This window comes from Chinchilla lanigera, unplaced genomic scaffold, assembly GCF_000276665.1.
Source record: "Chinchilla lanigera isolate Chin_1 unplaced genomic scaffold, ChiLan1.0 scaffold00052, whole genome shotgun sequence".
NCBI lineage: Eukaryota > Metazoa > Chordata > Mammalia > Rodentia > Chinchillidae > Chinchilla > Chinchilla lanigera.
Window position 1 is genome coordinate 4,876,425 of NW_004955453.1, and position 24,033 is coordinate 4,900,457.

The 24,033-nt window shown below is 42.5% G+C and overlaps 2 protein-coding genes across 3 annotated transcripts in view; one reads left to right on the forward strand and one right to left on the reverse strand.

Annotated features, from left to right (window-relative positions):
- Window positions 1-2,077, forward strand: part of LOC102027482 (nuclear body protein SP140-like protein) — a 143,168-nt gene extending 141,091 nt beyond the window's left edge. The window contains exon 8 of the transcript XR_001236163.1: window positions 1,388-2,077. The gene's annotated coding sequence lies outside the window, so the exon portion shown is untranslated. The remainder of the gene's footprint in view (window positions 1-1,387) is intronic.
- The window catches only part of Sp140 (SP140 nuclear body protein), a 46,888-nt gene that overhangs the window by 11,613 nt on the left and 11,242 nt on the right, over window positions 1-24,033 (reverse strand). Inside the window, exons 6-17 of one of the 2 annotated variants that reach the window (XM_013519810.1) lie at window positions 21,776-21,889; window positions 19,724-19,804; window positions 18,870-18,956; window positions 15,822-15,908; window positions 15,484-15,591; window positions 14,396-14,449; window positions 13,254-13,319; window positions 9,558-9,632; window positions 6,301-6,348; window positions 4,987-5,091; window positions 2,523-2,665; window positions 1,273-1,311 (exon numbers count right to left, since the gene is read on the reverse strand). In XM_013519810.1, the coding sequence (XP_013375264.1) occupies window positions 1,273-1,311; window positions 2,523-2,665; window positions 4,987-5,091; window positions 6,301-6,348; window positions 9,558-9,632; window positions 13,254-13,319; window positions 14,396-14,449; window positions 15,484-15,591; window positions 15,822-15,908; window positions 18,870-18,956; window positions 19,724-19,804; window positions 21,776-21,889 (1,007 nt within the window). The remainder of the gene's footprint in view (window positions 1-1,272; window positions 1,312-2,522; window positions 2,666-4,986; window positions 5,092-6,300; window positions 6,349-9,557; window positions 9,633-13,253; window positions 13,320-14,395; window positions 14,450-15,483; window positions 15,592-15,821; window positions 15,909-18,869; window positions 18,957-19,723; window positions 19,805-21,775; window positions 21,890-24,033) is intronic. The other variant, XM_013519811.1, reaches the window with a different exon arrangement.

Genomic DNA, 24,033 nt, shown 5'->3' on the forward strand with positions numbered 1-24,033 from the left:
TTTTTTTTTTTTTTTTTTTTTCCCGGAGGCAGCGCAGCTTTCCTCTGTGTCTCTGAGGGTTTCCCCTCTCCCTGGAGGCTGTTTTTCCGTGTTGGTCTTTCAACTACTCCACAATTACACCCCCAATTCTATTTTACATTCTGATTTCCTTTACTTTTTTTTTTTTTTGGTACCAGGAATGAAACTCAGGATCTTGCGCTTGCCAGGCAGCACTTGTGCCACTGAACTATATCCCCAGCCCTGTGTCTTATATTCTGAGGAACCACTTTTAAGATATTACTGTATTAACTATCCTTATTCTCTTATCTCGCTATGAAATTTGGTTGTATTTTAACATGAAACTGAAAAATAAATTTATCATAATTTAAAAGAAAAAGCCACTAATATCCAGCCACGATGTCCTAATTCTAATCACCCCTCACAGGCCCCACCTATTAACACTATAGTTGCACTGATTTTTCCATCCTCTTGACGCCCTCACAGTAGGGATGAAATTTCAACATCTGAAGCTTTGTGGATACATTCAAACCCATCAGAGATGGTCTCTGCCTTATGGGGTTCTTCTGCCTGCAATCACTATTATCTCAGGTGTGACTCAAGGAAAAAATTTTCCTTGATCAGCTCTGTGTGTGTGTGTGTGTGTGTATGTGTGTGTGTGTGTGTGTGTGTGTGTGTGTGTGTGTGTTTAGTGCAGGAAAGATAGAAAGGAAAGGAAAAAATTCTGCTTTTTGTTATTTGCTTTCCTGGGAGATGTACATTCCAAGGAGAATTTTACATTAGGTTATCTGGAGTGCCCATAGGCTGTTTCTAGGAACACCTGTGCTCTGTTGTTACTTTATTAAAGATAGAACCAAGATAAAAACAAGGAAACACAATCAGGGTTTAAACTGAGGTTGCAAAGATGGGTGTCATTAAGTGTATTGTTTTGTATATTTCAAAATTGTGCTTGTCTTCCCAGTTTCAGCCCCACCTTTTATATTTAATGGTAAGAGAGCATGGCGTTTGGGTCTTTTACTAACAAGCATACAAGGCCAGCTCTATCTTATGATCTATTTTTAAGGCTTCTTCTCACCTCTACCACACATGTTTTCATGATGGAAGAAGTTTTGGCCTTTTATGCTGTGTTACGTTTGAAAGCAGTAACTACAACAGCACCATATTATAAAATCAAATTTTTGGGGGAGTGGTCAATTTAAACACTATATGGCTACAGAGCAGGAGAATCAGCAAGGTGATGGATGAGACGCTGGCAAAAGGTCATGGGATAATTACCTTTGGTTTTTTGCTTGGGGGTTCTGGTAGGGCTCCCTTCTGAAAGAGAGAAGAGACTGGTGATAATGGTGGGTCTTTTTGTTTGGTAAGCCTGGCATTTCTGGTTGCTTTCCAGGTATTTCAGCCTGGGTTTCTCACTGTGAACTCGGAGTCACGGTGCCTTCATGAAGGTTATTTTCCATGCTTTGCAGTGATTTGTGGAAGCGTTTAGACTCTTGTGGCCTTGGGACTGCCACAAACAACTCAGCAGATGAAAGGCGTCTTATTCCCACCTTTTGACACATTGAGGAGCAGCTTTTCATGCCACACTTTCTCTGTACGTAGAATGTCCTGTTCTAAATTTTGCCTCATTGGAGCTGTTCTCCAGTAAGACCCAGCTCAGGGCAAACTGCTCTGTGAAGGTGTCCTCACCCTCTAAGCCGGAAGTGACCTTCCCATCCTGGAGCTCCTACACCTCTTCCTGCAGAAGTGATGCACTGCAGTCTGGGTGTGAATGTGCAGCCTTATCCTGGCCAGGGACCACAGGCTTTCCTCTCTCATGGCCTTAGGTGAGGCTTGGGAAATGTTTCTGCATTGTTAGAGTGATCTAAGGGTGACAGAAAGAGCCTTGCACCTGCCACAGAGACCTGTCCCTGATTTTCCCATGTCAGGAGTTGATAAGAGGAGAAAAGGTGTTAATTTAAAATGCAATTTATTACTCTTTTCCCAGAGAAAATTTGAGGGATCTGAAGATGTAGATGAGTGTAGAGCACTTGCCTAGCATATGTGAGGCCCTGGGTTCTATCCCTAGCAACATAAAAATATTTAAAAAACTGTTAAAAAGTGAAACTGACATAGCTTAACAAAATATTGTTGAAATTACCTACACCCCAGGGACTACTTATGTTGATGTGTTATTTTCCACTATTTGTTTGTATGGTGCTACTTTTAATATTGGCTCACAAAATTTAAGGAATCCCCTTAAATATAAGTTGCTCCCATGTCACCAGATTTGGCAGTGAACTAGCAGCATAGTTAAGGCCACAATTTACTGCCCTGTCTTTGAAAGAATAAGAATTAATTGACTTAGGAGGCTGAGCTGTAATATAAACCAGCCAAGGTGATGCCTTGGTCTGTTAGTAATAACATCTGTGTTTTGATCTGAGCAAAGGGAATCATGAGTTTTCTTGACACAGAAATTCTGCTAAAGCTTGACTTTGGTGAATCAGGATAGCAAAATCCTTGTTTGAAGCCACTTGTCCTTCTGATACCTGTATCAGTTGTCTCAGGGTCCATCCATGGCAGCGCACACTTAGTTTCCAGTTCTTGGATGATGCACGGTTTCCTTCAACTTCAAACTCCCTGGGAGTGAACCACCTTCCATCCTCACCCCGTATGCTCTTCTTCCAGACTCCTGTAAGACCAAGACAAGCTGAACCCCTGTCTGGGAAAACACCTCCTCTTGGCATCCTGTGGGAGCTCACTGGACTGAGATCCTTCTCAAGAGAGCGTGTGCTTCCTCTCAGACATTGGGGACTCCACACCCAGTCTGAAAAGCAAGGGAAAAAGGGATTCCCCACCACCACCACCTTATTTGTATATTTCTTTAACCTTCATACAATGAGAAGGAAAATAATCACCACCAATATTATTTGCTTAAAATATTTCACTATATTAAAGTAGATAAAAATTGATGGCCCTAAATAACGAGCAGCATTCTTTCTCCTCCTTTCTCTGTGCTCCAGGATAAATCCAGCCTGGTTTTCAGAAAGGCAGATGCTGATCTCCTGTGAATCCAAGTGGAGCTGTTGCTACTGCCACATCTGTCTTGCCTTGTAAAATATTGCTCCTCCAGCTAAAGACAGTCAGTTATTTCTCATACTTTGGGATCATGGCAATTTTTGATGTTAATAGTCATTATGGAAGTGTTAGCTAGAGGGAAAAATTAATCACACAAGCAAAGAGTCAAACATTTATACTCACTGTTATCCATATATCTATAATGTGAGAGGGAGGATCCATCATGACAGATGCATATTGGTACTGTATTACAAATTAGAGAGTATTTTATGTCTGTCATTTTGTTTTCCTTCATAAGCATATAAGGAGGGAAGTTTTGTTATTCTAATTGTACAAAGAAGGAAGTTAAGAGTCAGAGACTGAGCGCTTTGCTGTGGGTGACCCAGGCACCAGGTGCTATAGTTTCTAAATTGCTTCCAGACTGTCTCCCAAGGGTTCACATGTTGAAGGTTTAGTCCTCAATGTGGTGATGTGACAGGTGACTGGTTCTTTAAGAGGTGTTCTATGATTTAGTTAGAATGTCCTCCAAAGTCTGCATGTGTTCAGAGGTGGGGATTTTGGACAGTGTTTGGATCACAGGGTGCAGTGCTCATCAGTAGATTGATACGCTGATGAGTTAATGGCTGAACCTACCACTGGAAGATGGGGCATGGTCAGAAGATGTGGGTCCCTGGGAACATGACCTAGAAGGGTCTATTTCCCTTCCCAGTTCCTCCCGTAATGCTGTGTTTTTGGCCACCATGATGTGGGCTGCTTTCTCCCCACCCGGCTCTTCCACCATGTTGTTGCTGCCTTGGAGCCAGCCCACTCAAGACTGAAACCTCTAAAACTGGAAGCTAAGATAATCCTCTCCATAGAGAGTGGCTGAGGCTGGAAATTGATCACATGTGCTGGGGCAGGCAATCCCTGGCAAGCCAGGAGATAATCCAAGCAATCAGTTGCTAGGCAGAGCTGTGTCACATGATACCAACTTTGTCAAATGTGTACATAAACACCTCGACGGTGACTGAGCAGTTTCTTTCCTCCCATCTGGAGAAAGAGGGATCCACCTGACCTCAGCTTTTGTCTCTTATCCTTATTTTTCCCACCCTCTCATTGTCCTTCCCCTAGGAACTTCAAGAGCCATGCAGGAAGTGCTACATCTCCTCCATTCAATTGTGGGTATTAGGCATTTTTTCCTCAGCTACCAGAAAGTGGCCAAGACAGGTGGGATAGTAGGAGATCCTTATGCCATTCAGGTCACTGCCCATGGGAGGGATTGAGATCGTTCTCATGGAAACCCAATCATTCTCTGGCTTCCTGTCTTGTAGTGTTATCTCTTCCTCCTACATAGTCTTCTGCCAATGCCATCTGTCATCAGGATCTCACCAAAAGTCAAATACATGAGGACTTTGGACTTTCAGCCTTCCAAGTTAAATAGATCACTTTCTTTGTGAAGTATCCCTCCTTTGGTATTTCCTTATAGTTAAGAAAAATGAAACTTTTTTCTTTTTTACTAGCAATGTAATTTCTGCAGAACCCCTGATTTTGTCTGGTGTGTGCTAGGCATAGGTGCCTATCAAACTAAACTCTGACCAAACCCTGGACTCCTGTGCTCAGGTCAGCTTCCTTGGTGGAAAACATTTCACATGTGCTGTCCCATTCAGTTGCTAGGAAATTAAGGGCACTCTGTGTGATTCCCATGTGACAGCACTCTTGGTTTCCTCTGGACTTTGCCCATGTTTCTTTTCCCTTTGCTGACTTTGCTCCGCATTCTTTCACTTTAATAAAGCCTGCGGTGCTATGACAATACCTTGAGTCCCAGAAATCCTCCCTGTTAGTCATCAAGCCCAGAGCTGGGCTCAGTGACCCCCAACACCAGTGTCTACTGCCTCAGCAGTACTCTATTCACAGGGATACTTACTGCTGAAAAGCACGGAGGACCATGAAACTCACCTTGCTTAAACACCTCCTTAATCAGAGTCCCCCTAGCATTAGTACAGGTCACGGGAAGTTCAGGAATATCAAAATTCATATCATAATTTTTTGGATATCTGAAACCTGTAAGAAAGTTTTTTTAATTCCATCTTCCAAAACTGTCCAGTCTCCCACATACACCTTGAGATCCCTCCTTTATAACTTAAAAACATATTGCATTTTCTCCATGAATTACTTACATTATGGGTCTTTTGGGGCTAACCAGACTCCCACAGATAATACCACTCTACAAATCACACTCTTCCATCAGCACCAGGAAAGCCTTATGGGCAAGATCTGAGCTCCCAAGTTTGTTGATCCAACTACCTACTGCACAAAGACTTTCTTCCTGGTGTTTGGAAGAGAGATTTATGGTAATTTTATGCCTTTGAGCTCAGGAAAAGGGAGAAAATAACTCAAATTTGAATCTAGTGTCCCTGTTCAAGGCATCAACTGGAGAAGCAGAGCAGGACGGCAGTGGGCACCTAACAGGGTTCTGTCTGTCTCTCTCTTTGGCCTCTACTTTGCTTCTTCTTCACTTGAGCTTTCTTAGCAGCTCAGGGCAGTGGTTCTAATGGAGACTGCAAGTTTCTCAGGGAGCCCTGAACACCACATGAGGGTCACTGTGGATGTGATTCCACTAAAGCCAGTTCTGAAGGTCTTCTTTTTCTTTTTTGTTTTGGTACCAGGAATTGAACTCAGGGCCTTGTGCTTGACAAGCAGGCACTGTGCCCACTGAGCTACATCCCTGGCCCAGTTCTGAAGGTCTTCAAATTAAAGGTTGAGGGGAATCCATCAAACACAGCCTGGGGTTTCTCTCTTGGGTGGGGATAAAGGGTCATTCATGGTCTTTCCAGGGTTATCTCAGATATACACAGACTGTCAGAGCCTGGGTGGTTCTGCCAGAATCTCAGTCTAATTCACAGGCACCCTCTCCTACATCTTTACAGATGAGGAAATTGAGTGTAAAAAAAAAAAAAAAGCAAATGCCAGATCAAAGTTACAGTCAAAAGAAGTATAGGAATTACAATATGGGTATTGGGTTACTACCTAGGGAATCCTAATATGCACAGTCTGTGGTTTTCTACACGGGCAAGAGAAGGGCCTGTTAAAAGTCAGCATGGTGAAGGGAGTTACCGCCAGCCTCTCATGTTGACAAAACCAGTGGTGGTGAGGATCCTAATGTTTGGTACTCACACTATTAGTCGGTTAGGAAAACTAACTTGTCACTCACAAGATTAGAGTAAAAATTTAAATGTTAATCATTTAAAGTTTATTAGTCATTTATTTTACCTTTTTCCCCAACTCTCTTCAAAGGTTTAATGTTGACTCTTCTTCTCCCTATGAAAGTTGAAAAACAGCATCAGTATCTTTTGCTTACAACACTGCATTGCAAGTAGCTATGTTTTATAAAAACACCATTTAAAGGTAACTTCTCAGGAGCCTGTCTAGTATTTAAAGAAAAACATCAGATGTCTAGGTCAGAACAAGGTTTTTTTCTGCAAAGAGCCACATAGTAAATATTTACGCTTTTGTGGTATATAATCTCCATTGTCACGCTTCAGCTCTGCAGGTGTATCAAAAGAACGTCCACAGACGTTATGTAAATGGGAGGATGTGACTGTGTTTCAATAAAGCTTTATTTACAAGCAGTTGGTAGGCTGGATCCGCCTTGTGGACCAAGCTGGCTGACTTTGTTGAGGCTTATTTATAAAGATGTTTCTTAACAAAGATTCATCTTACATTTCTCCATTAATTTTTCCAACTCATTCCAAATAAATTTTAGTGTGTTTTAGTATGTTTCTCGAGCAAAAGGGTTGGAACAATAATGGAGAGGTTTTTGCTGAGGGCCTGGACTACTCACATCAGCAACCAAAGATGCCAGTCATGGGAAGCAACCACTTTTACAGTCATATAATTTGAATGATGCAGACCCAGCCACTCATAGCAAGTAGCTCTCTTTTGACACATTCAGTCCATACATAAATGATGTCCTGCATTCTTCTAATCTGTCTTTTAAGTCAGTCTTCTTGCTACCTTTACCTCTACAATTCTTAGACCTTGAATCTTAAGAATCAACAGATGCTGAGTACTTATTTTGTGCCAGGAACTACCTTTAGACCTTTTTCCTCTGTGAATTTACTTAATCCTCAGAAGAAATCTGTCAAATTGGTACTAATGTTACCCTCATTTTACAGATAAGTAAATTTATTTTAAAAACACTTACATAAAGATATTGAAATTCCCCTTTAAGAAAGCAGCCATAGAAGGTCTCAAGCCAGACCTCGTGGTGGATTCTACCAACCATAAATTTGCCATGAACCTAAACTTTAAAGATTTTCCTACTGCAGATGGTGGAGAAAATGGCCAAGGAGTTAGAAACCAGCACAATGACAGCTACTCAAGGAGGAACTTGTAGAAATTAAGATTCAAGGTCTAAGAATTGTAAAGGTAAAGGTAGCACAAAGACTGACTTAAAAGACAGATTAGAAGAATGCAGGACATCGTTTATGTGTGGACTGAATGTGTCAAAAGAGAGCTACTTGCTATGAGTGGCTGGGTCTGCATCATTCAAATTATATGACTGTAGAAGTGGTTGCTTCCCATGACTGGCATCTTTGGTTGCTGATTTGGGTAGTCCAGGCCCTCAGCAAAAACCTCTCCATATATTCAATTCTAGATGCTGTTTCTTTGAGCAGATTGGGACCAGACTAGGGTGGAAAGGAATCTTTTGTTCAATCAAGCACAAAGAAGCCTATGCCAAGAAAAATAATGTTATTTAAATACAGTACTGTAAGCCAGGCACTCAGAAGGCTGAAACAGCAGGATTACTGTGAGTTCGAGACCAGTCTGGGGTACATAGTCAGTTCAAGGCCAGCCTGAACTGCATAGTGAGACCCTGTCTCAAGAAAAAAATGTTGGCATTTCATGGTCATTTAAAAAATAGAATATAATACTGTTAATAGTTGAAACTAACCATTCTGAGTAAAAGAGGTTGTCAGAATGTTTATGTGACCCCTTGGTTTCCCCAGTATCACAAATACCTTGATACCCCAGAGCAGTGCAATAGGAGCTCAGTATTCCTAAATCTACTGCCAGTTGCTAGTCTGGCCTGCCGCACAAGCTTGGCAGGGAATATGGTAAACAGCTCTCCCGTCTATCTTCTCCACCTTCAGGACTTAAGAGAGAGGCTGTAGTAGTTCTTTGGGAAGACTTTTCAGACATCACCCTCCAGCAAGGTGGTAAGGCTTTAAGATATCCATGCAGGAGACGGGCCTTTGACCCTGAAGATGTCAGAGTAGGTAAGACCAAAGGACTTGCCCCTGAGAAGTATAAAGGTGGAGGTCGTGATGGTGGCAGAGTGCTGAGCAGAAAGTCAGCAAGGGAACTAATGAGGAAAGGTGATTCCCATGCCTGGGGGTGACTCTGCAAGTGGGAGTTGGACTAGGTGCTTTTGAGAGATACTCTGCCTGAGGAACTGCAGAGGGATGTGGATTTCCTACAAGGGACCATCCAGTGTCTTCATTTCAAAGCAAGTTGATCTCTGTAACTATGGGCAAGTAAAATGGGTGCCAGGGTCTGGCTGTGCAGTGATCAGGATCACCGTGGGGCAGCCCAACAAGATCTGGTATCTGTCCTTCATAGCAGCTTTCTCCTGGCTGAAAGAGTAGCTACAGCAGAGCTCTAGAATCATCGGTTTTCTTGATGGACTCGGCTGTTCTCAGCATTGGAGGAGCTCAGGACCTTGTTGTCATTGAGAATGGCTATGGTTCACTTTGGGGGAACTCTGGCCCTCACTTTGAGCATTGCTTCCTGGTTCCAGAGGGGAAGATGGTACACTGTTCAGTGTCCTGGAGAAGCTTGTCACGCTGGCTTTCCTGATGGAGACTTTGCTCCTCTCATCATCAGAGGAGCTGAGGACCTTGTTGGTGCTGTGGTACTTTTTGGGGGAGCTCTGGTTCTTACTTTGAGCATCGCTTTCTGGCACCAGTGCAGATCCCTCAGCCTGCTAGCATAGCTCCTTTATCCTGCTGGCACAGACTTTATAGTTTCCACCACTGACCTTTGGACCCTCCCAGAGCTGATCTTTGAGATAGGCCTGTGTGAGATATTGTTGTGCTCTCTTGGCTCCAGGTGGACTAACGGGGGGCACTGTTATGGGCTCTAGGCCTTCAGCTGGACTCATGCAGGACATTGCCATGTGATCCAGGCCCTCAGCTTCATTCTTTGGGTCTATAGTGTGTGGACAGATTTCCTGTACTCACTGTATATGAATCTTTGGGTGACTATTACAAATAATCGGGTAAATTACGTGTCCTATATTGTTCCCCTTGCAAACCCTGACTACAGCAGGGTTTGGTTTACATGCACCTCTAAGTTTCTTGTTTCTCTCTCAGACATAATGACTAAACAGAGTACATTTCTCATTTGTTTGTACAGCTAAATTAAGCAATTATGAAAATATATTTATTACTAGAAACACAGAGTAGATGACTGGAAATTAGATGTTTAGATATTAAAAGTGTACCATAGTCCTCCTTCCTTCTTACCCTTTGATTGGACTCTTTTCTGTGTGGCTCTGTCCTTCTGAGTTAACAGGATTCTAGATATGCGTCTCCTTGTCCCTAAGAAAAAAGAACAAATATAATTACAGATATTATAGAAGGCTTGCATTCTATATGCATTCTAGATGAATCATTGCATTTCATGCATTAGTGCTTTTCAAAAACTTTATTTCACTGCAATTTTGAAAAGTCTGACTAATGCATGAATAGAAGAGGTATCTCCTTTAGTTATCAAGACTAAGGTGGTCAGTCTCAGGCTCATCTTGTAGTTCATTTTTATATCTTCACATTATCAAAAAAATTGAAATTAGCATTTCACTTACATCTCGAGTAGAAGTATCTTAAGTCTATGTCTATGCCAAGCACTTGTATAATCTACTAATTTCCTACTTGCAACGAATATAGAAGATCAAGGTGATTATTACCCCATTAAAGAAACTAAAATATTCATAGAAAACTGAGACAAAACTATAAAATTAAGTGGAGAAAGAGAGTTAAATGGCAGTTCTAGGAGTTATGAGAAAACCAGTTAGGTTCCAAGTGAGATACTTGACACACATCTTGATTAAAGGTATTTTCATATTTGTGCTAAAAGTGATAGCAATTGTGACCAAGGGCTTTGCCCACTTGCTTTTGGACAGAAATACTAGGATCTAAAATCTAACCTGAAGAAGGCTAGCCACAGGCACAGAGTCTTCCAAAACTTGTGCTGCCAACACTAATTGAGAATTGATTTGGTAGATGCTGCAACAGAGAATTCTCTTCCATTTTCAAGTTAATTGGTTGGAGATGGCCACCGCCATGTTTCCTATCACTCAAATGTGATGTTTTATTTTCTAAAGCATCCATGCAAAAAATTTCTTCTTCCTTGTACTCAATGTCCCACTACTCAGTGACCACGAAGAGGAAATATTTTCCAAACTACTCAGTCCTAAGTGCCATAAACCCTCCACATGTTAGGCCAGCAAAATAAAAATAATTTTTACATCAGTCAAACCCAAAGTAGACTTATTGTTTGGTCATATAATCGCACTTTTAGGTTTCCAATCTAAACAGTTACTGTAGGCCAAAATGCCTCATGGCACAAATACTAACAAAGAGCCCTCATTCTAAGATCAAAGAAGTTTCACCCTTATCACAATATTCAACCAGACTAACGTGAGCTCAAGCAAGAGTTCCAGAAGAGCAGGGCAAACTAGTATGAGAAAATAGGAGGTGGTATATATTAACAGGAAGGCTAAGAAGATTACTAAAGCAGTGCAAATGTGGTCCTCCCAGGAGGCATATTAATCACTTTACTTCTTCTCATTTCCTCCCTCTGCTCAGTGGAATCACCACTCATTGGAAGGCCATCCACCAGGTGTGGCTCTCCAACAGGCTCTCCTCTCCTCTGTCATTCAAGGTGCTAACAGAGTTCTTGGAGGCCAGGGTATGCCTGGGTGTCCCACATTCCTCCCTTCTGGGATCCATAATCAGGGTGGAAAGAAATTCAGATGTCTTATGCTTGCTGCTCTTTCCCTTCCTGTATTTCAGCCAGGCTTGATACTTAAGCTCTGGCCATTACCCTGGACAGTCCAGTGAATACAGAATTCTTGCTGTCTTTCTCTCTACTTCTGCTTGGTTATAGCTTTTCTGAGACTGGTGGGTATATTGGACTTACCTTTCATTAAACCTGTTTAGGACAAATATTTTTAGGGAGAAAAGGAAACGCATCGGAGTTTTTTCTAGACCTTGGAGCCTTTGGCATCAGGAGATGTGGAGTTTAAGTCCAGCTAATTTTTAATCTGGCATTCCATGTTTGACCTCAAAGTAGCGTGGCTAAGCAGGATAAGATTCAGCTGTTATTGTGGTCCAGACTCTAATACTCATTCCATAGCATGGAAACCTTTCATAAATATTACAGTGCTCAGAATTTAATTTAAAGTTATCTTAAAATAATTGTTATGGTCAGTACTAAACTCTAGAAGTAAGTGTGACCAGGTTGTCAATTTCCTCCTTTCAAAATTTCAGTAGAAGCCCCGACTGAATGCCAGTTGGTACATGTATGTGACATATCTGATTTCTTCTCACATCTCCTCTTCCTTTCTCCATCTCCTCTGCCCATCTCTCAATCCCCTTTCCACTTACCAAAGATCTCGCTCCCTGTTTAGGAGGACATTTTTGAAAAAATTAATTGTGGCTGTCGCCAGATGGTGTTTTCATGCAATTTTATTTTCTGAATTTCTGTAATGTATATTAGAATCCAACCTCTAACTCTTAGTTTAGTACTGACCTAAGAAATTTCTTTATCCTAAACAATGAAAGGTCAACCTCACTATCCAAGGGATTCTCTTTTAAATCAGTCCCAACTACTCACAAAGAGTACATTCATGATGTACCACAAACATGTGCTGACAAAAAATCCTCCTAAGCTTTTTTCTTTGTTTTTTTTTTTTTGTTTTGTTTTGTTTTGTTTTGTTTTTCTCCGGTACCGGGAACCGAACTCATGACCTTGCGCTTGCCAGGCAGGCGCTTTTGCCACTGAGCTAAATTCCCAGCCCCCCTTTTTTCTTTGTATATGTTAGTTTTTAAATACTTTTTCATACAAAAGTTGAACATGTTCAATATTTTCGGTATACACATGTGTATTTAAAAACTATATATGTGAATACAAACTGCACCTTTATTCAAATGACCAAATATAACCAAAGCATATATTTTCATGGATGAGCTGCCACTAATTTTTCTATGTATCCATATCTATGTCTCTGTATAGGTAGATAGATACTTATGTATCTATCTAGATTTAGTGCATACAAATACTTTCAGAAATATATATATATATAATTATACATATATATTATTTTACAACATACACACATATAATCTGTTTTCTTCATTTAACCTTCTTTGGAATATGTTTCCAAATAATAAGAATTTATGAGCTAGAGAAGAAGGCCACATACTGAAGGTGGCAACACCTCTCCATTGACTCTGGGCCACTATTACATGTATGAGAAATAAACTATTTTGAAAAGCCATTGCATTTTGGGGCCCCTCTGTTGCAACATCTTACCCTGTGTTCTGACTGACATAGTGGCCACAAGAACATTCCAGTCTTAGCAGAACACAAGCCTCGAGCCTATGACCAGCAGTGCCCTCCTGACCTCAATAACTAGGGCTGCTCCACTGTGTTAGTTACTTTTCTCTTGTGTCTGGGACAAAATACACCATGCCCCAGATTAAAGAAAGATTTATTTAGCTCACAGTTTGTGGAGGTTTCAGTCCATAATCAGCTACCTCCAAGGCAGGGTGACATGGCTGAAGGGCAAACATTCAAGGTGGGAGAAGACAGCAAAAGCAACAAGAGCAAAAAAGGGAGAGTAAGCCTCTTTTGCTCCCCTATATTGTATGCAGGTACTAGGAAAGGGTAGTACTCATCTCTGTGCCCTCCTCTTGCACAGGCTCAGGATGTTTACAAAGTGAGGATGCTGGCCCCCTGGTGAGTTGCTTAGTTAAACTTCTAAACTTCTCAAGTTGACGTAATATATCAACCATTACAATATCCTAAGGTGTAAACAGTCACCCTAGGGCATGTCCTCTATACCCTAGGAGGTAGAATTACTGAGTCACTTAGTTAAGCTTCTAGACTTCTCAAGTTGACACCGTGTACCAACCATTATAGCCACATTGCCCACTTACCTTTTTGATGTATGTTTTGTGGCTTTTTCTTTTTTATTTTTGTCCAGTTGTGCCCTTTCTTTTTTCCTTCAAAGAGAATGAAGTTAATTAGTCAGAGCTATAAATAGAATTCTCCAAGTCTTGTATGTTAGGAGTGTGCAAGTATTATTTCCAGCTTTGGTCCATAGGAATGGGGTACCAAAGGTGCTTTTCCCCTGTGTGCACAGCGATCAGCCCTCTGAGCTACTCTTGGGCTGTTATGGATCAGCTGACTCTGGCCACACCACTGCAACCTGAGACACTCAGGTGTCGTGAGCCTGGCTGTCTAGACCATTTGCAGTCCACCAATGACGTACTCTCTAACAAGTTATTCAAAACATGTGCTGATTGCCTGACTCTACAGCCCTCGTCTTCTCCTACCAAGCACCCCAGGACCTATGCCTTCCTAGATAACCATCAGGACAAAGTAGAGTGATGTACAAACCTATTTTGAAAATTCAAACTTCTCTTCTGACCATTCCTGGGGATGGTGCCTTGTTCTTTCCCCTGTCAACCTAGTAGACACAGCCTTTAGAGTGCGCAGGGGGTTCTGATTTAATTCCAGTTAACATTTTACAAAAATGCTTTTGCCCTACTAAGCCTTATGAGTGAGAAAAGGAGATGACTGGGAAAAACAATGAAGCTACAACCCTGGAGTGCTGCACACAGATTTTGTGACCGTGAAGGGTAAGAGCCCAGGTATCAGAGGGGGCCGTACCCCAAGCCCTAGGAGGTGCAAGAAAGAGAGGAACATTCAGAATCGCCCCAGGTCCAGAAGGAAAAGGCTCTGGTATGGCTCTGCCACCACTGAGAATGCTGAGACAATGCCACCTGGTTGGTATAGGAGGGTAAACTGGCCAGACTGTCCTCAGTTAGTACCCATTCCCCACAGAAGGACTAGAGCCAGGGAGGGATCTGGGAGCTATAGCAGGCCAGGGCCACACTGCAGTCATCATCCACCTTCCTTTGGGCTAATGCTCGTGTGCCCTGGGGGAGCTTGACAACTGTGAACACCTCTCTCCTGGAGATACTGAGTGGCCTTTGGGACTGAGCTCCTTGTGCGAAAGCCTGGCATTAACTTGCCTCATAACATCAAAAGCAAGTATATTCTCAGTTATTCTTACTTCTTTTCCTCTTGGGTTTTCCTAAAATAGAATTGGTTCCAGTATGTGAAGTACCTAGAAAATAACAAGCGGAAATGAGGACACAGGAATTAAGTAAAAGTTACAAATCTTATGACAGTTCAAACCACAGGAAGCTTAAGTGTATGAGGCTTAAAGTTTGGATGATCATTCCTTTCTTCCTTTTATTTATTTATTTTTTTTCCTTTCTTCCTTTTAAAGGAGTCTGAAAACCTACTGAACTGAGACCCAGGAGTCCTGAATGGCTCTGGGTCTTTTTTATTTTCTCAGTGGGACTTTAAAAGACACTTCAATATCTATGTACTTCAGTTTCCATGGTGATAGAAACAGCTGTCCTACTCTGTGTAGGTCTTAGGATCTTTGTGTGGGTCAAATACTATTTTATGTGCAAAATGTTATATGAAATCCTTATGTAAATCAGTAATATGCTAGAGGATTTCAGTCAAAAATATTGATTAGAAATATTTGATCTAGATTAGAAATAGTTGATCTGAAGTCTTCTCTCCTGAAAAATAAGTGGCAGGATGAGTTTTCAGCTGACAGAAATCTTTCTAAAGTGCCAAAGTGACACTATCATTCACTAGCAGAAGGGCACATGGTTTTCTTGGGTTCTGGGAAAGTCTGGGTGTGACTTAATGTATCAATTTGGCAAATAATATATATATATATATATATAATAATATATATATATATATATATTTGATACTGGGGACTAGACTCACTGAGCTAAATCCCCAAGTCCCTTTTATTCTGAGACAGGTTTTCACTAAGTCACTAAATTGCCCAGGCTAGGCTCTAGCTTGTGTTCCTCCTGCCTGCACCACCATGCCCAGCTACTTGATTTTAAAGAGTGTATTTGTGCTACACCGTGTATACATAACCAAAAGAGTCCACCCATCCCATTAAACATGACTGTATAAAGGTTTCTTGCCTCCTTACAGTTCCCAAAAGACTCAAGTCAAGCAAAGGCAGAAAGGGATTCTGGGATTGCTAGACCACCTGCCACTACTTAGCCTGGGATCTGTGGTACCCACACCGTCCCCAGATAGCACTATCAGAGGCACCCTTACCCGCGGGGTCACATGCTTCGCTACTGTCTGTCCTTGCTTCCGGACCTTTTGAAACTTTGGGGCAACACATGACACAGGAACACTTCTCAGTTTCATATCCTGATTGCTCTGCTCCGGGGACAAAAATGCAATTTATGAAGACTTTTCATCCACTCTGGTGACCCTCTTCTCCACATCCTTGTTAGTTCCCTCTCTTCACTTCTTCCTCTGAAATCTCCTTTCACTGTTTCTCCCCATATCTGGTTCTTCTCATCACTCTCTCTTCCTCTCCTATTGTTTCCTCTTTACCAGAACTATGCATGGTTTTATTTATTTGTTGTCGTTATTGTTAAAATTACCTTGTTTATTTTGGTGCAGTGGGCTAGAAGGAAGCTCTTCACATTCTCCTTCTTCATTCATGCGATAGTCTTGTAGTTCACCAGATTCTAATGAAAACAAGGAAATTACTGTCCATGGATCCCGCAAATGGTGGCCAGAGAAGAGTCCCCTCTGCTACCATGGTGCACATTGACATATGGCGCTAAGACAACTGCTCCCTGGGAAAAAGTCCCTGCTCCAGCGGTCATACCTGAGATCTAACAGAGTCACACTCTTTCCATTTTGCACCTCTTTCTCTACTTTTATTCTTCTACTTGTAGCCCTGAGAATAACACTAAAGTGCTTATCTTCCAGTAGGAAAATACTGTTCTCTGGAAATAATAAAAAGTCAGTGTGGTTGAGGTCACATGCTTTGTTGGGTGAAGAAAAGATATTATATGTGAAGAAATGTTGCAAAGTTTTCAGAATGACCCCAAAGCAGTAACTCAAAGAGAGTTTCTAGGATGAATCGGGTCTTGAAGACCATGGGGTCAATCTTTCAGAATTATCAGACCTCCTTACATCTGACTATATTCAATACTTTGGAACCAAAGTTTTGGAGCAATACTGTGAGAGCCCCCACATTATCATAAATATTTTTATTTTGTTTGAACATAGAAAATAGGCCGTTCTCTAGAGGTACTGGTTCAAAACATGACCAGAGTCAAAGGCCCCACTGCTAACAGCCATAGCTTATCTAGTTGGCTTGAAGCAACTGCAGGTGAATATGTTCACCCAGGCTTCTTGTGATTTTGTACTTGAAATGTCTCTAGATGGTACTGCAAGCAGTAGAAACCTATTGCTGTTTGAAAACATTCAACAATTTGCTGACATTTTATCAATTCATCATTAAATATCATTACCACTTCCATAGTCTTGCACAGATTCAACACTCTCGTCTAACAAAGGTATAACTCTTACTCATGCAGGGTCCTAGAATTTTATTTCCAGTGTCCTTTCCCAGACAAGATAATTTGGATGTGGACAAACTGGATGGTCCTACTTGCACCTTTGGATAAGAGACTTCCTAAAAAGGAAACTGAGAATTAAAAGTTCCTTTGCTGTTGGGAAAACCCACATTCTTTGGCCAAATGAAAAAGAAACAGCACAATCAGTTAATCAGTGACGGCTTCGGTCCAGTGCACAGTGCTCTGAAAGGCGCCAACCACTCACATCTCCGCTTCTACCAGTCAGCCAATCAGTAAGGGCCACGTTGTCGTTCCCTGCTTTCCCAGCTAATGGTCAGCCTGTTCCTGCACAAGCCTACTTCCTTCCCCCAACATGAGTGTCTGTTTGGAGAACAGCTGGTTTTTGCTTTTAAAAAGAATGAATTCAGTCCTCCGTTAGATATTAAGAAGCAGCCTCTTCTCTTCATTGTACATACATGTTTTCCTTTTACTCTCTGGACTTTCTCTCCCTGACATTTCCTAGCCTCTTACATATCCGTGTTTTGCCCCTTGAGAGATACACTACGCATACTCACATTGCCTCTATGTTCACCTTTTCTAGCTCTATTTTTCAGGTTACCTCCTACCCATGTAGAATAGTAGCTGATCTTCACATATTTTCTAACTCCTTCTGATGTTTTTCTCTTCTCTCCTATGCATTCTTTACCTGCTAAATAAAATCTCTTTCCACTGAACCCTGATAGAATCCTCTGGGTTTTCACTTTGGATTTAGACCATGGACTGAGCCCTAAATCATGGCAACAGCTGGGCATAGTGGTGCATGCCTCTAATCCCAGAACTCCAGAGGCTGAGGCAGGAGGATTGCTGTGAGTTTGAGGCCAGCCTGGGCTATATAAGCAAGTTTAAGCCCAGTCTGAACTACATAGTGAGACCCTGTCTCAGAACAAAACAAAACAAAACAAAACAAAACAAAACAAAACAAAACAAAACAAAACATGGCAGCATCAGATAACTAAAAGCCCATATGGTGTCATCCAGGAACCTGATCTTTGTTCTTCCTATCGTTCTTGGGACTTACAAAGCACCCATATCTTACACCCCTTTGTGTCTCTAGCTTCTTAGAACATTAACAACAATTGGCCTACTTAAGTCTTAAGGTTTTTGAGGATTAAGAGTATGACATAATGAAGAATATTGATCTAAAATAGCATTTGGTTTCAGAAATAGTTCACCTGAATTCTGTTAATTAGAAGTGTACTGTTTCTTTGAAAGCTTTGTCAAGTTTGCTACAAAATGACAAAAGTAATTAGTCTGCAGAGGAATACTACACTTTTCCATTTTCATAGAAGGAGTGAGAACAGAAATTATTGTATGAATTGAAATAATAGTGTCAAAATGTGTGGAAAAAACAAAAGTGTGCTCTGCCTTCCTAGTGTACTTCTAGTACACCTGAATATATGAACACAAGATCTAACATCAAACTAGACCCTAGTCATATGGTTTCTCAAGGTTTCTTTGCTCCTTGAATTTCCCCCAAAGCCATAAGTAAAAGTGCAGAATAGAACTCAAGGAGTAACCGGATGTTTTCATTGTAAAGGAAATCCACCAGGTAACACCTGCTCAGAATTCAGCCTCCAACACCCTGCAGCCCACACAGCCCTTGCCTCTGTTCCCCCAGCCAGGTCTCTGTGGGAGCACAAGGCTCCCTGGGGCTCTTCTCCATCAAACCTTTGCAAACAGAGCCCATTACCTTCTGCAGAATAGAATGAAATCCCTTAAAGGACGCATGTGTGACCGAGGGAAGTCATAGCTGGAAAGCCTACCCCAAGACAACCAGGAAAATCCATGCAGCTCAAGTTCTAGGCAGATGTCCCTGTCCTAAGACCTTCCTGCCTCTGCAGCTCCCTGACCTGGAGGATAACAGGGCCCATCAGTCCATCCCCTTGGTCCCTCCCTGCCATCTCCTTGTCTCTGTTTCTGACCCTTCCAAAGGCTCTGCACCTTTCTTCTGTCTGGTACATGAAAGGAGTGGGGAGAATAGGAGGGAAACGGAGAGATTTTCCTTCCTCCAGACAGGCAAACAAAGATTCGTCAGTGACTGGGCCTAGAAGGCCCAATTACCTTCTTCTTCGTGACACGGTGCTTGGCTTGGCCCCTCCTCTGCTGCGTCTCCATCAGTCATCTGGGGAGCTTCAGGGTCACAGGACACTGAAGGGAAACAAAGACAAAATGGACCATGCAGAAGGACCCAGAAACACACCTCTGTGCTCAGGCAGAGCCGGGAAGTCTGGAGAAAAGGAGGGATGCGCAGGGATCGAAATCACACCGTAGAGTCTTCAGCAGAAAGAGTGCAAAGGAAAAAGGACACTGTCTTTCCTTGGTGCCTACTCCTCCAGTACACACATGCAACCACAGAGGCTGCCAATAAGGGTCACAAGAATTCATGAGAATTTTTTCCTTGTTTCCCCGAGTGGGCCAAGGTAAATGCCAAGAACTCTGTCTCTGAGAACAGGCCAGACTCGCTAGAGTACAGTCAGCATGCACCAGCAGCACACCCCGCTGCGCAGGGCCGCTGCCGGCCTGAGGCCCAGGCTGGACTCCTTCACCGTGGAGTGCTATTTGGCCACAGAGAAGGATAAGTTTGAGTCGTGAGTAGGAAAATGGATGAATCTTGAGACCGTAACACTAAATGAACTAAATCAGACATAGAAGGTTAGCTGTTGCACGGTTTCTCTACTATTGAAACCTGAAATGTGAATAACATAGAAGAACAAACTAAAAAAGTGATGGTAGGAAACGTGGAAGTAGACTCTGTGGAGATGAGAAGGGGAATCGGGGAAGCGGGAAGGGAAGGCAGGAGGACTGGGCACACAAATGATCAAAATGGGATATGTATATACACCAACTCCCCGAGATGAATATAATTATTATGGATCAAAAACATACACTAATAAAAAAAGACAGTGCTTCCTTACCAGGCCCGTGTCTTGCAGGGGAGCTTGAGGTTTCTTGGGGCTCCTCTGCCTCAGACATCTCCACACAGTCGTCACTGTTCTCTGCAGGAAAGAAATGAAATCCCTCTGTCCACAGCCAAGGGCACCGTGTACCTCCAAAGGGAACTCATGGCGGGCACTCATCATGAAGGTGTGGGAAGCCCAGTGTCTCCTGGGTAGGACTGCATCTGCCCGGACTCCAGTGCCTGCCCTTTGGGTTCACCTCGCATGCAGGTGGACACACTTGTCACCGTCACCAAGGCACCACCCTCCTCCAGCTTGCTTCCTTCCACCGCCAAGTTCTCTCCCCTCCTTCCTCTCCTCTCCCCTTTCCTCTGCTCTGCGCACTGCCTCGAGTCTGCCCTGGTTTCTAGCAGCCAGTGTCTCCAGATACTTCTCTTTGTTCAGATGTGTTTCTGGCCCCTTCTTTTGCTCCTGTCTTTTTTTCCTGCGTTCTGCTGTTTACCATCTTTCCTCATCTCATTTATTTCTTTTTCCACACTGTATCCTCCCCCTTTCTCTTCCTGCGCACTGGGAACGCCCACCGTGGGATAGGAGTGAGGTCAGAGAGGGGAGAAGGAGCAGAGGGAGCCAGGGAAACAGCACCCAATGCAGGGAATGGTGTGTCAAATAGCTCCCTTAGAAAAGAAAGATCCAAATGTCGCGAACTCTGGAGCTATGGATGCTGCTGGTGGAGATGAGGCAGAGGATGTAAGGTGCAGCCCTGTGGTGGACAAAAGCCACAAAGCTCTCCAGGAAGGGTAAGCAACTGGATGATCAGACAACAAAGATCACCAGGCATAGTTGGAAAGTAATAGAGTCTGATATATGTCTTGCAAATAGCAATTGTGTGGAAGTGAAGAAAATGAGAAGGATGGGTGCAAGAGAATTCAGGGCACTTATTCTTTACTGAGAGAGGGAAGCCTGGAGAGACAGGAGCTTCTGGTGTCAGAAAGACATTGGTTTCTACTGGGGGTCCTCGGTTTCTGAAAAACATTGTGATGGAGAAAGTTCTAGAATAAGCACCCTCAGGTATGTGGAAGGATGTGTTTGCAAGACAGGCCAGCCTGGCAGACATGCAATTGAGAACCATTCCCTTATCTGAGAGCAGGTGAAAATGCCAGGAGGAAGATTAGAACTCTGGGTGTATCTCACAGTCACTCTACTTGGGGAGACCTCAATTGGAAATTCCCTACAGAGAGAGACCCCTTTTTTGGATGTTGCTCTATCTAGTGAGTCTTACTTAAGTGTGACTTCTTCCCTTAAACACAGTTTTTACTCTTTAGAAATTGTTTATTTGATTCACCTCTTTCTCTGCATAGCTTCCTCTCCGCTTCCTTCCCATATTATGATGATGATGATGATGATGATGATTTTTGGTAGTATTTTTTGCCTCTGCGCACCTTTCTCTAACTTTTCCTCTACATCTTGTTTCTCACTGAAGTTAGCCCCTTGCTACTTTGTCTCTCAGTCTCTGCTTTTCTATCTCTGTTTCTCTGGGTTTTATCCTAACCCCTCTGGATGCCTGCATAATTCCCAGTATTTTCTACATTTTCCTCAATCTTGAAGATCTCAAGCCCTGGGCTGGCAAAAGTTCTCCCACGTTCATAGGAATCACAGCATCAGAGACATTTCTTTGGTCAGCTCTTGCCCAACAGTTTCCCACATGACTTCCCAACCTGCAAGACTTCCGTCACTCGCAAAATTTAGGTCTAAGTACTTAGTACTTCCACAAGCAGCTGAAATAATCTCCCCACCTCAGCTGCCATAGCCTGCTGATACTTGTGTGTGATGTGCATTTAATAGGATCACCCTGGCCCTTCCTCACCAGCACCACAGCCTGACTGAGGCACATTCTCTTTCTATGTCCTCTACACAGGATACCCCGACTCGGCCATTCGCCTCAGCTTTATCCTTTGTCTCTCTCACAGTTTTGAAAAACAAAGCAGACAATGAACGTAATTCCATCTGTACATATGCAAATATGAAGAATAAAAGAACGAGATAGAAGAAGGGGGAGATTGTTTTCCTTACCAAAAGGCCACTGGAAATCAGACTTGTCATTGCCCCCTCCCTTGTCTGGTGGGAGACTGAGCACCTTCTCTCCTCCTCTGTTAGTCATGTGGGGAGTTTGTGGATCACAAATCTCTGCAGAGAACAAGGAAAGGATGAACTACGACCTGGAAGCAGAGACCCCAGAGTGTTGCGCCACCATGGGGGGAAACCCTTGGGCCTGTTCCACACAGCTAGAGCCACGCGGTCCTGCTGCTCCTTTTTTCTCTCTTACTGTCTCTGCTTCTTCTCCTTCTCCCCGTTCTGCCTGCAGCTTTGCCCCCACATATCTGCTTCCTCAGGGAGCTTCTCTTCAGTTGTCCCAGAGTCCTTCCTGCCGGCTTTTCTTACCCTTGTCTCTATGGCTTTTTCTCTTTCTGTATCACTGAATCCCATTCCTATTATCTGTTTACCTCTATTACTTTATACCTCTCCTATCCCGGTGGGCAGGCTCGATTTCCCTGTTCTCTGTCTCTCTGTGATTTCCCTCTTCGCTGCCATGATTTTATTTTTATTCTCAAAGTCTTTTTTATTTTTTAACTGACCTACAAAGTAGTACATATTAATTGGATACTATGTAATGTTCACATTATTTACGCATCACATGTTTAAATCAGGTTAAACATATTTATCTTCTTCAACACTTGTCATTTCTTTATGGTAAAAACTTTCAAAACTCTTCCTTCTACTGTAGCTCCTTGAAATGTATAGTTACTGTCTATGCAACAGCACACCAGAGCCTCTTGCTCCTACCTAATTAGTTTCTTACTAAAGTCTTGTACAGGTCCCAGTCCACTTCTCCAGAACCTGGAGAACTCTGTGGGCTTCCTCGTTTTCTTCTGACTCTGTGACTGTATCTGGGTCCTGGCCCCTTCCTCTCTCTTCCTCCCTTACCTTCTCTGCCTCCTGACTGCCATGGTGTGACCAGCTTTCCTCCACCACACTCTCTGACATGATGGCTCTGCCTCACCACAAGCCTGAAGGTGACAGAACCATCAACCATGGACTGAATCCTCTGAAACTGTGAGCCAAAAATAAGCCTTTTCTCCTTTAAGTTGTTTTCCTCAGGTATTCAGTCATAATGATGAAAAGCTGACTAGCACAGAAACATATGTTTTCAGATTGAGTTATAGATGTAAGCAGAGAAGAGTGCCTGGGCAGAGGCCCTCTGAGTATATGATAGTCACCAGTTTAGTAACTGGGACCCTGTGATTTGAAAACTCACTGCCAACATGTTCATCCTTATACCAGAAGTTGGATCTGTCCAGTGACTCTTCCATTAATTCCTCCAATGTCTCTTCTTTCTCCTTTGCAGGTAGTTTTTGCTCTGTTGAATTTTCGTCTGTCCTCTTTTGTTCTCTTTTTCTTTGTGAATAACTTTGGTGCCTCTTTCCCAATGCCTCCAACTCATAACATTTTCTGTTTCTCCCTTAACATAACTTTCTCCACCTTATAACTCTGCCCTTTGTTTAATAACTGAACTTGCCTCCTTTTTTCCATTGTGCTGTCTGTTGTCTCTAGTTAACTTTTTAATTTTTCAAACTAAAATTTTAATCTACAAATGTGAATTTCAGTACCTCTGGATATTACCTCATCTCCCATATCATCAAAGTTCTTTTCTACATTGTGATTATACTCATTAGTCCGTGCTCCTGGCACAGCCACAGAGGAAGGAGATGAAAATTATCTCCCCTCACTGATAACGTACCCAGTCTGGTGATGTTTGGATTCCACGTCCATTTAGGCAAAACTGACAATCACTCAGCTCTGTATTTAAATACTTTGTCTATATTTTCTATTCTATCTTGCTTTGTTTATGTTCTATACATAAGAAAATCCCAATCAGTCTGAATTTAGCCTTCTTTGCTGCTTGTTTAGCCTGAGAAAAAGCTGGGCAGTCTGTGTGCAACAGGGATGGTGGATGGTAGTGGATGGTGATGGATAGTTGGCTGGCTGGCTGGCTGGCTGGCTGGATGGATGGATGGATGTGGAGATGGTAGATGGATAGATGAATAGATGGAAGAACTGATGAATAGATGGATAGATTAGTGGATGGATGAATAAATGGACAGAAAAGCACGTGAAATAATAGATGTCTACCTGTATTGAACAAATATAAATAAGTGAAATGAGTAGCCAGAAGTGGTGGTGCTTCCCTGTAATCCCACCACTCTGAAAGACTGAGGCAGGAAGACTGAGTCTGAGCCAAGACTGGACAACTTAGTAACTTAGTGAGACCC